Source organism: Hermetia illucens, chromosome 6 (assembly GCF_905115235.1).
Source record: "Hermetia illucens chromosome 6, iHerIll2.2.curated.20191125, whole genome shotgun sequence".
NCBI lineage: Eukaryota > Metazoa > Arthropoda > Insecta > Diptera > Stratiomyidae > Hermetia > Hermetia illucens.
In genome coordinates this window covers 92,478,230-92,490,897 of record NC_051854.1, presented here as the reverse complement: position 1 = coordinate 92,490,897, position 12,668 = coordinate 92,478,230, and the positions used below count along the sequence as shown (strand labels likewise).

The following is a 12,668-nucleotide window of genomic DNA, read 5'->3' as shown; positions in this document are numbered from 1 at the left end:
CCAATGGTAGATCTAGCAGCTTCTAACAAGAGTCACCCCCGAGTTATTTAGAAACGGCCGAACCTTTAGTCACAAAATTTGTTGAGAAGGTGTGATCTGTAAATCCCTTTAAATATAGCAAGTAACACCATTTTCTGTTGAGCTTAAGGCGGGATGAAACTTCCCCACACAGGCAAAGGGGGGATGTCAAATTTTTTTTCACAGAATATGGCCGTGTAGGGTGTCAAATAAAAGGGCTCAATTAGTACTTTTCGAAACTAGGTATAAAATTAAGTGGACCAAAAAGGTAAAACAAGGCTTGTTTTCAGAATCTATCTGGACATATAGACACTTTGAACGTCAATTCAAAAGTATTATAATTTCGTTATCGTTACGACTTCAGAGGGGCTTTGAGCGTATGCCATTAGTTTGAAATAGACTCAAATGTTTCAATATCCCAATAATAGGCAATAATACAAAGGCCTATCCACGTCCAAAAACAATCTATCAAGCAGACCAACCAAGCATAAAATTATTTGTCACATAACTAATAGGCAATTATGAAGAATAGGCCATCATTACACGGTCAATTTTACTGGAAAGGTTCCGTCGTTTAACTAATGAAGACAATTTATTTATGGATGATCCGAAACGGGTTCAGCACTATATAAAACGGGGTATCCATATTTGGTAAACAGAAGTACAAATTTTTGGTTAGTCTTTTTTAAAGTCTTTTGTTGAGATGGCGTTTTTACTTATGATCATTTGCAGCATTTTTTTAGGAGCATCAGGAGCCAAAAAAGAGGTAGCGACTTCGTAGTTGAAGTTTAGCAGTCATTTATTAGCCAGTGGTTTGTCAAAAAATTAAGGCAATATTTTTATTAAAATTCTGCAAACGTTGTATTTCGAGAACCAACTGCTCCATTCATATAAGTTTGGGATCCCTTTGTTGTCAATTTAAATCGCGAACAAGAAGCCTAGAATTTCGGAAAAAAGAAACCAATAAGGACGATCAGAACTGGTTCCCGAAATACAATTATATAATCTAAGGAAAAATATATTAAATTTAGCCAAGGAGGAACTATAAGCTAATATAACGGCTTTCCTTATTTATTTTATTTTTTCCTTCTCTTCTAAAAGGTTTACTATAAAATTGTCTTCCTTGAAGTTCGATCGGCGCCTACAGAATACATGAAAATGGATTTTCAAATAACCCAAAATGCCTCACTAAATGCAGACGTTCAAGTATTCAAGGACATCCAGCATCCCTACTGGCAATTTGAAGTAATGTTGGATCATCGGAATAGGACATCGGTGTATTTTAGCCGGAAATTGGGGTTATGCGATGTAGTCGATTACTCCAAACGTGTTCCATTAATCCACACCCTGCTGGCGTCATCCCTCAAGACAACTAATGCGACATTTTCATGTCCCTTTAAAGCGGGTTATTACTACGTGAAAAACTTTACATTTCCTTCTAATGCGAGCCCGTTAGTATTGATTTATATTCCAGGTTCAATAGTTAAAACTCGAACTATTTTCTATGACAAGGTCGCTAGGAAATTGATTGAATCCGGTAGATTGGAAATTGATGCTCAAATTATTAGATATTATTGACATGTACGTTTGAAAATGAAACTGGGCTGGTGCTAGCTGTAAGGTTCGTAATTTCGGAGTTGCACTAAATTTTGATTAAATTTAAGATTTAATTTTCGGATATTGAAATTTTACTTCCGATGGTAGTTGACTCGTACACATGCGCACTTTCTAACATTTATCGTATTTTGCACTTGAACTTTAATTACTCGATGTCCCCTGATAAACAGCGTTGTTTCATCCAATATCAATTTACTCAACGCCATCTAGTCCTAGTGTTGTTCTAGGGGTCAAAATCATTTAGGAAAGTATAACGACCCAGTGGGACTCAGTAAAGCATCCTGAGTGGTCAGAGACGACCAAAAGCGGGAAGCTATCCCAAAAACCTAAAAGTTTACAAAATTTATTATCAAGGTCCGCCCAGACCCTTTGAAGACCTCAGTCCCTCACGGGGCATCGTACAAAACTTCTTATATCCTTAACAGGTACGTACACATCGGAGCCTAAAAAAACAACAAACGTGGAACGTTGCTAAACCTGGAAATTAAAAATAAAAAAATAACGGCTCGTCCGCGGGTCTGGTCCCGTAAAACTACCGACTCGAGTGCAGAAATCTCGAGAGGAAACCACGATCGATGCCTCTCCTGCCTGTACAATAAGGCGCAGCCTTTAGGTTTCCGACCCCAACCTTGGAGTCCTCAGGCCATTATATTGGAGGATGCTCCATTATTAGCGTTAATCTTGCAGGTTAGAGAAAGCAAGGAGAAGAGGAAGTGCTTAAAATTTTAGTTCCGATGCCTATCTATCATATAACTCTACCTTGACCATCCCAAGCGCGGTTGCAAAAGGAGCAGGAGCGAATAGCTTCAGTATCAAAGACTGTACGTCACCACAAATTACTCGCTGAGGAAGTTATCATCGCACCTCGCAGTTAAGTGAAAAAAAAGGACAAGAAGAAATTCGAAGTACGGATAACCGACGGGAGTCATCTGACTTGGTGATCCTCACAGTCTTGTGTGAGAGTCCTAGGACATCAAGGGAAGCCGCGGGGGATTCAGGTATAATACTTGCAGCTGACAACATTATGGGAAATACAAACACCCGCTCGAGACGTCAAATTTCTTTGATTTCCCGAACCAGTGGCTCATAGTTCACCTTCTCCTCCACGTATTTCCCTTCGATATTGTTATTGTGGGGGATAGCAACATCAATAATATACGCGGAGCGACCCCTCTTGTCAAGTAACAACACGTCAGGCTTGTTGTGCGGAATATGGTAATCAATTAGAACTTGCCATGATGTAAACAGAACTATCAAGTAGTGCTCGAGGTAATATATTATAATATCGGTAAACTGAACATGTTCCCATGATCAGCCCATGCTTGTATGCAAAATTTTTGTGGGAACAGGACTCAAAGAATACTGCTGCTAATGCCCCTCCGAAAATGAATAGGCTCTGAAGTACTAGCACCCTCAGTTGAAGGCACTGGGAAGGTGGTATGCCACCCTTCCATGATCCATGTTTCGGATCAATGCCATATAGACGTAGGACATCCACTAGCCAAGTATGCGGGACGTTGTCAAAAGCCTTGACATAATCGATATAGCAACTAAACTAAAACTAAAATAAACTAAAACTAAAACGAACTCGCCAGCCCTTCTGCTCCTCGGACAGAATTTGTTGGTTTCGAGGTGCGCATTGACCCTTCCACTAATAATGGACGTTATGAATTTGTGGAGGGTTGGTAAGCAAGTAATCGTGTAATTGTGTTTGCCAGGTCCTGCAACTTGTCCTTCTTAGGAATAAGGTAGGTAATCCCAGCATCCCCTCAATTATGATATGTGCCAACCGACTGTGAATACTGGTGAATTTCTTATACCAGAAATTCTGAACCCAATCCAGAACAGGGCCCCTCCAGTTCTTCGAGCTGTTTTTGGCTCGTCGAACTTCCTCTTCGATGACATCCGCAAAATTCAAGCCAGGCTAATTGGCATGGCGAGTACCTTCGGCGGTGATCCACTCAGCATGGTCAGCATGCTGGACGGGTAACCCCCAAAGTCCACTCCAATATCCTTTCGCTTCCGTCACCTAAAATTCTACTGTCTGGACGCTCTGTTGGGATTCGTTGAGGGATCTGAAAAAGCTCCGCTTGTTTCTCGCGTAAGTAAAATTCTGGACACGTCTGGAGTGACTTCCACCATACCGTCGTAACCAACTGCATACGACAGAAAGTTTCTGCTTCAGTAAGTCCAGAATTTCAACTACGGGGTTTTCACTGGGGATGGCATAATTTCGGCAAACCCTCTGCACTTTATTTCTCACCCGTCTGCTGGCACTGTGAGTGCTGATCTAGCAATGTCCTGCCTAAGTGAGTCCCACCGACTTTCCAGACAAATTTTCCATCGTGGATCTCTTCGGTTACTCAAACCAATAACACGAAAGCGAATCTTCTGAGCGTGCGATCTGACAGCCGCAACTGTCCCATAATACACAAGCGATTGTAGTTGCAGTAGCGACATATCAGCACGCAGTAGAGATGCAATGTCATCATTGATTTGAGCTAGAATTCTCGGAGTTGCAGGCGATGCATAAAGCCTGGGAATACCTGGTTTTTGCAAAGGATCCTTTTCCGAGAATTATATACACGCTCTTTGGAATTCGTGGACGGTGGAGAAGAGTGCTTCGGCGAGTACTGAAATTGTTGCCTGCAGTGCGACATGGTGTTGTTGATGCCGCCGCCTTCGCCCCCATCGACTTTCGATCACCAGTTTCCCCAATGACCTCAAGTCAAACACGTTTCCTGAAATTTATGTGGTTTCAGTAGGGGCGGAACAGTCCATCCCGCTGGTAGAGTGCGTAGTTTTAGATATGGACGGTTATAAGAGAGGAGTCACCCGGAGAAGGAAACCAAGGATCGGATGGAGTTCAATTTTTTAAGGGTTAGACAATCACAGTTGCAGGAAGTAACTTAGATTACGGAGCAATACTCAAAGATGCTTGGAACGGTGGAGTTGGAGATCATTAAGAAGGGTTGCATTGTGAAAAAGAAATAAAACCATCTTATATCCGACGAAGTGGAAAAGCTCACCATTAGTTACCCCAAGATTTTGAAGGGGCTAGGAAATGAAAGAGTTTTTGTTCCAAGAGAGTTGGAAAAGGAGCCAGTAACACATCAAATCGGGTTTGTTGACGTTTAGTGTCTGAGCAAAATGTCTAAATAGTATTATGAGAAAGAACACTCTGGTGGAAGAGAAATAGGGGCAACTAATTCAAGGTCATCTGTGCAGAGTAATTACGGCCAGGTGAGGACAGAGTGGAGATCAATAATAAAAAATAATAGGGGACGCAGTATAAATCCCTGGAAAACTCCAGAGAAGGAGAGAAGGCACTGGATGGGCAACCATTAAAAGGATCGATTAAGAAGGTAAGCCATGTTATAATTAATGGCGGAAGTTCAATAAAGAGGATTATGCTGTGGATTTGGACACGTTTTTGGAACAATTGAAAAGGAGTCAGATAGGCCGGTGGTTCGCAGTTGGGTCATTGCTTTTGAGGATAGGGATAATATTATGGGTAGAAGCGTCATCAAAGTGTTTCTCCTTGGAAGTACATGTTTCAAGTGAATGTTTTTATGGATCTCCATTGCGAACCATGTTGGATAAGAACGGATATACATGAAGAAGAAGGGAAGTAACTGGGGAGGAGGTCAAAAAGGATCTTGTTTAGAGTTCAGAGAGTTTCATCAGCTCAAAACTGAACTTAGCTGATTGTTTGAGTTGGACAGACAGAGCTGGGGTTGGGGTTGGACTCTAAATGTCGCTTTCAACATACAGGAATGTACAAAGAAATATAGGGAGACAAGACTCCACAGGAGAGAGACAATAAAAAATCAAAAGTACTCAAGAAGTTTTAAGTAATTTTGAATTACTATCTTGATCAAAAAGTTCCCGGAATGATCTCCGGATGGCGCTCTTAGCACTAGGCTGTCCTTTTTTTGTGTGTGTGTTGCTCAACTGTCACTGATATTGCCGCCGTTTGGAGTTATTTCATCATCAGTTGGGAAAGTTACGTTGAGTTGAGTACATGTGTCTCTAAGCGTGTTCACGATTTTCGAGAATTTCATGCAAAAGAGGAACCATGTGCACATCGCAAAAGACATGATTTTCATGGCTGATTCTGACCCAACATTCATAAAACGCATCATTACTGGAGACGAGGCGTGCGTTTATGAGTAGGACACACATTCCACATATCAGGCGAGTGAATGGCGCGCGTCGGATGAGCCGAGACCGAAAAAACCGCGTTTCCAGTCAAAGAAGAAGGCGATGATCACAATTTTCATCCATTATCAGGGTATGGTGCAAAGTTAATTCTTGTGGTTGTTTTGAGACGTTTGCGTGAATCACTCCGTCAAAAACGCAAGCATTTGTAGGCAAATAACTCGTGTATCCTGCACCACGATAATGCACCGTCGCGTAATGCCATCATTATCCGCGCGTTTTTGGCTAAAAACAACACGAATACCATCCAACAATTACCGAATTCACCTAATTTGGGCCATGCGATTTCTTCCTCTTCAATCGAATCAAAAAACCGCTGAGAGGAACGCGTTTCAGTGGCTGAGAGGAGATAATGAAAAAATCGAAGATGGCCCTAATGGAGATACCTAATATGTTCGAGGACTGGACCAAGCATTGGCATAAGTGCGTTGCAGTCGATGAGGACTACTTTGAAGGAGACAATATCGATTTTCAACAATAAACAGGTATTGTTTATTTTTTTAAGGAGTTCATATGTTCTTGAAAAAGGGGTAGAAGGGAAGAGTGGGAGGAGTTATTAGAATGGCTTGGAAAGCCGGGGTTATTAGTTAGTTGAGCAGGGAGAGATTGAAAAAGAGCACCGTGGCAGCAAGTTGTTTGGATAAACTGTTAAACAATTGTGGTTTGTAATGTTGAACAATTTGGTTGTCCTGTGTTTCAATAAAACGAACAACTAGGGACAAACCTATTGGTTTTATTTGAAGTTGCCTTCCTCAGTGCTTATAATCCAAGTTAAAGTTGTCTTTATCACCATTTTCATTTGAAAAGTTGTTCCAATACTTAAATTGCGAGGAAATTATGGCCGCTATAATATATGGTGTAGTGGCTCTTCGGTAGTCATATATGGGTATAGGACATCAACTAGCTGTTGAGCAGCATTCGGTCCCTACAGGGAGCACCCTTTCCAGCGCATCGTAATATTTACGTTCTAATTTTTGCCTGTTGATGAATCAAAGACTTGTTAAACCCTTAACTAATTTCCTGCTCTCCCTGAACGGAACCAGGTATCTGTGTGCACTAAACTGCAAAAAACAATTTTCCAATCGGGATTGTGCGCTCAGAACGCTATTCCGCAGAGAACGATTCAAGTCTGAATCCGAGTCGACGTACCAAAAAATCTTTGTGTTAAGATACAAAAAATTAAGACCGGCCTAAGGCCGGAGATTTCAGCTGACATTAAAAAACGAACCCTCCTTCCTCCCCTCATACGAGTATAAAAAAGGCTGGTAGGATTTATAATGGAACTTCGAGTTTCGAATTTAATAACGATATGAGCAAAGTAATCCATCCAATCTGCCGCAGAAAAACTAAAGATGAGCCCTCGAGCCAACAAAAAACCTAATACGAATCGTCTATCAAGTCTACAACAATTTTCAACTTATCACTAAAGTTATTTCCGTTGTAGCCGGCATTAGTATCATCAATTCCCATGCCATTTTAGTTAAGTCTCTGTACAAAATAATAAATTGATTACATCGTTTAGGATTGTATTCGCCGCTATAAATATTAAGTAGATCCCGAAAGAAGAGCAAGCGAGCAGACATATAATCCTGTCGTAAATCCTGCCTTTCAATCAAACACAATTCTCCGAATAAACACAAAAGGATGGAATACTTGAAGAGTCGTTTATTTGGCAAATACTTAAAGTCTCTCTCGGTCCCCCCACCCTGGATCCTTAGGACCATCTATTTTGCTTAGTACTTACTCGCTCTGCGTCGCCCATCCACAAGCCGTCGTCCAGAAAAAGAAATGGAGGCTTATTTCGATTCTTTTGGAAAATTAATCAGCCAAATGGAATTGTAAATAAAATATTATTGTAGTGCGACATTTACGGAAAATGAATATTGCAAAAGACCAACTACACAAAGTGCCACGGAAAAGACGACTTGTGAAACGAGATGAGATATAAAGGGCATAATGGTCTGTGGTTCCAGGGAAAAATCAACTTTCAACCAGGGGTGGAAAGTAACAATCTGTTCACGGTAGAGAATGAAAAGGAAAGTATTCGATTTTATTTGAAAGTTGGGGGAAATTATTCAAAGTGACGCTTTTCTGAGAATATAATTCCGATTTATATTTCAGTAACGAACAATGAGGACCTATAACTTTACTGGAAACTGCAAGCCCATATCTACTAAATTTGAACTTGGACCTGTAAAAAACTAATAGCGTAAACAAATTCTTTGCTGAGGAAAACTTTTTTCTTCTAATTTTCCTTATATTAGCTATATATAGCCATGATCATCGCTTGATTTTTTTTTCAATCTGGTTGCTTACGTATGAGTACACTGTTAAAATCCCTAAAACAGTTTTCATGTCCCACTTCTTAAGGGACACCACACTCCAGAGACCCCAAGTTCTGTCAAAAAGTATTTCGGTACTTCGGCAGTACCTTGCGCCTTCACCCTCCAGAGCAGACTTGACGGTGGATCTTATGCCAAATACTGGCTCTGGTTCCACATTATAGAGCCAGAACCTTCCCCGAGGTATCCGAGTAAGTAATTCTGACCCCCTAGCTGGCAGTATACCTGCGTCCTAGGTACTAGCCTTGAGAAAGCCTCTCGGTGAAGAGCGAACCGGAGCCGTCGATAGCTCTCTGCCATCGATGGGGTGATGTGAACCTAGCTCTGCCCAGGTGGTATTTGTGACATATATCAGGAGCCAGTCCCTTCGGGGTCCTGGTCGGATAATGTGCATTGAATCAGTGTTAGTAGACCGCGTTGCCCGGGGCGAGCGCTGATTCGTCCGTGAATTCCGGGATCAGCCAAGCATAGGTCAGGTCTCAGAGAATTGGCGTAGGGGCTGTGTCCCCAAGGGTACACCCGTTCCTGACAATTGCGGCCCGCTCCCTTGCACACGATGCGCTGGTGAATTTGTCCATGGAGAATACACATAAACCAACAAAAAAAAATGGGCGATATAACAAGGAAGGAGGAAGAGCTGGGTGCGTTTGCGCACCGCACAAAAATGCGTCGTTCACCGCACCCTATGTGCCACCGGGACGCCCAAATAAAGAAAACGCCTTATCAAGTGACGCGACTGACCGTGCGGGATGGCAACTCCAATACCCTGTATTGCCCCTGTTCCGAAAAAAACCCAGGCAGCATCGCTAGGCCCTGAGCAGGTTGATTTAAACACAAACCGAACAGAAATGGAGCCGACCGAGAGGAAAGCTCATCAGGAAATACTCAGCAGTGGTGAAGCGTATGCGGTCGGCAACGTTCCTCCAGAGGAACGTTGGCAAAGGTGTCAAAAACGGGCTGATGGAAGCGGAGGAACTACTGGAGAGCAGCGTAAGAAAAAGATTGGAAATCAAAAACAGCCTCACTCCCCACTGAGAAGGCTGCTTGCGCCAAATGGACCGCAAATAGCCCACTGAAGAGCGAAATAAAGAAAAAGAGGAAAAAGGACGACATGCCTGAAGGAAACTTTATCAAAGTAGTTTCCAGGGCCCAAAACAAGAAGGCGAAGAAGGAAAAGAGGAAACCACTGACTACACCGTCAGAGACCCGCCTGTCCAAAGACAAGGAGGCTGCAAACCAAAAGCCAGAAGCGAAAGAGACGAGGAAACGAAGAAGGACTAGACCGTCGGCTGTGCTCATTAAGCCGGAAGTCCTTAGTGAAATCCGCTACAGGATGAAACCCGAAAACAACAGAGCGGAGGTCTCTTCCATACGGAAAACCAGGGGTGGCGGAGTCCACGAGGACCTGCGCCCGAAGACAACAAGCGGTCAAGGAGTTATTGAGGGCGAAGGCTCTCGTTTCCAACCTAGAGCCCATGTGCTCTCTAGAAATTCGGGATCTTCACTGCCTCATAGAAAAGGTCGAAGTGGAGGAGGCGATAAAGTGTGAATCTCCACAAGCAACCAATGCCCGGATAGGTATCACCTCTGTAAATGCTTGGGGCTAAAAACTCGACGTGGTGGGAGTCCCCGAGCAAAATGTTAGGAAACTCCTTAGCAGCGGAAGAATCAAAATTGGATGGGTAGCATGCAGGGTACACACACTGCGGGCTCGCGGCGGTGTCCAATCTTTAGCGCGGAATTAGAAAGGGCTACGGTGCGAATGGCATAATCCGCATTTTGCAAATTAACACCCGAGTGCAGTTGCTAGCACAGTTCGCAGCGAAAGTTAATGCTGATCTAGTGCTAATTGGCGAACAATACCGAAACAAGAACCCGGCTTCATGGCATCTCGACATATCGGACGCCGCTGTCATCTGGATTCAGGATGACGTTAGACTTCGTGCTCTTGCCCAAGGCCGAGGGAATCGCTTTCTCTGGATTGGTGTTTTTGGAATAATATTTTTTTTAGCGTTTACCTGACGCCGAATGAGACGATGCCGGACTCTCGGTGCTGGTTTGATGCTCTGGAGGACGACGTTTAAAGCACGAAGGGACGAACCCTGGGAGGCGCCAGGATCCTTGGATGGGGCATGCCTCAGTCAGACTCCAGAGGGAAACGGATTCTGAAAATGGCGACGAGAATCGGGCTCGTAGTTTTAAACACCGGATCCACGCCAACGTTTCGGCACCTAGGTTGGAAGCATTTCTGGCATCACTTTTGTGTTGGAATCTCTGGCATCATCGGTGGACGGGTGGCGAGTCCTAGAAGACTTCCCGGCAAGCGATCACCAGTACATTGCGTCCGTGATACCATACTAGCATGCTCTTCTTTGGCATACCGAAAGGTTTCTGCGATAGCATGCCGGGGTGGAATCATGACAGCTTGATGCCATTGTGATTTTGGTAACTTCTTCTTCTTCATTATCCAAGTTAAGGACCTACTTTTCAATCTCGACCAGATATTCTAATATTCTCGATCTGCTCGGGTCGATGTTAGAACTGCCTGAACGGACTTGATAGACGTTAACTTCGCATCCTGTTATTACCTCAGTCTCAGTTAGGGTTGTGTTCTGTGTGGGAGAGATTCAGAGGGCTGGTTTCATACACTCTGTGTCTGTCCAGGGTACTGGGCCATTCGCAATCTAAATTATATGGGCCTTCGTGTACTGAACGGTACCTTAAGCAGTGCTTTTCCTTGTGTTTTGTGTTAGTTTAAGTTCCTTTTCCGAACGTTTCCAGGATAGGTTTCTAAGTGGAATTTGGTTATATAATGTTATATATGTTCTAAGACCAACAGAAAGGCGCTTTAAGAACAAAATAAAAACAAAATCATTTGAAACTATCTATCATTCATTTATATACAAAAAGGATGAAAATACACACCCTTATTTTTCTCTATTCCCTGAAACCCACAGTCAAGTCCGACCATTGCCCTATAAGAGATGAAAATGCAAAGGACGTCCACATCATAGCGATTGTTTCTACCCTTCCTCCACTGAAGTACCAATTTAAGCTGCAGATTTATCTGAACCTATCTGTAGCGAAGACCACGAAAAGATTACTTTCTATTTATTAAAATCCAACAAACAACTATTGCTTAACTTTCGTACCCTTCGTACGTACTTTTTTCACATCTAACAAGATATATAAGCCCAATTAAAACTTTAATTCGACCCTAATTCGATGTTTCACGTCGATAAAAGTATTTTCAACCGCAATCTTTGCCGCTCAACACAAGTGCCATTACTCCTTTCCCATAAATGGCTGCTGCTGTGCAGAGTAGCTTCCACTTACAAAATGTGAAGACTTTGAGTTAGCTCAAATACGCCATAATATCTCAGAGGCAGAATAGCCGATAGTTGTAATGATGCCAACAGAACTTAGCAAGCTTCAGATGATGATGACTATGGTCCAGCATCGATTGCAAATGGAGGAAAGTATCTTTGGAGTGGTGAAAGTAAGACGACAAGGGTTGCAGATGTCGACCAACTTTTATTCGTCCGACAGAAATTCATTTCAATTGGAAAATCGGATTTGGTTCATTTTCCAAGTTTCATTAGCCAGGATGTCCAATGAATTGCAGATTACACAATTGCATGATAAGTGAATAATAGGAAGGAATAAAAAGATAACAATGAACGTCAACCTGTCGATTCCCGTGCCCCGAGTTCAAATCTGGGTTGCATCATTGATGTTTCTGCTGGTCTTCCTATTTGTCTTATGATGATGAGGATGATCCCACCCGGAAAGTCTATAAGGGCAATATCTATGGTACAAAAAGAAGACGAGGCAGACCCTGCCCAAGATGGAGCGATGGCGTAGGTCAGGACGCCAGACAGCTTTTAGGGATATCGAATTGGTGGGCCTCGGCGCAAAACCGGGATGTCTGGAGTCCTTTATTAAGGCAGGCCTAGACCGGAAACCGGTTGTTGCGCCGTTGATAATGATGAAAAGGAGACATAATAAAACACCAATAAATCGTCGTCGAAGTGAGTAACTAAAGAAAATGCATCTTATGAGAAATCGACGACAGCCATTCGTTCTTTGGAACTGAAATATGGAGTACCTATTGAGGACTCAATAAACCTCACCATCGGAAAGTCAATAGTGTCCCAAATGGCGACAAAGACAAATAACGAAAAGAGAAAATACAAACGACGGTTGAAGGTTCCCCTTAGAAAAAGATTCAAAAGAGGTCTCCAGAAATAATTTATAAATTCAAAAAGGACGAAGCTCGGTTTGAGATCCAACCTACCCAGCATACTCTAAACGGTATCTAAGAGCACGAAAGGTCCAAACGCTGTCGTTTCTTCTCCCAAATTTTCCACTGCAGGCCATGTAGTAGGCGGACGAATGGTACTTTCCACTAAGTCAGGAAGCTTATTGTAAATGGCAACTAAAAGGGATAAAGAATTGTTGGCCAGCAAG

At 42.8% G+C, this 12,668-nt stretch overlaps 1 protein-coding gene across 1 annotated transcript; it reads left to right on the top strand.

The window, feature by feature from the left end:
- Positions 1-682: 682 nt before the first annotated feature.
- On the top strand, positions 683-1,596 carry LOC119660082. The gene is made up of 2 exons (XM_038068461.1): positions 683-784; positions 1,120-1,596. The coding sequence occupies exons 1-2, from the start codon at positions 722-724 to the stop codon at positions 1,594-1,596; spliced, it is 540 nt and encodes a 179-aa protein (XP_037924389.1). The 5' UTR covers positions 683-721.
- The last annotated feature ends 11,072 nt before the right edge of the window (positions 1,597-12,668 follow it).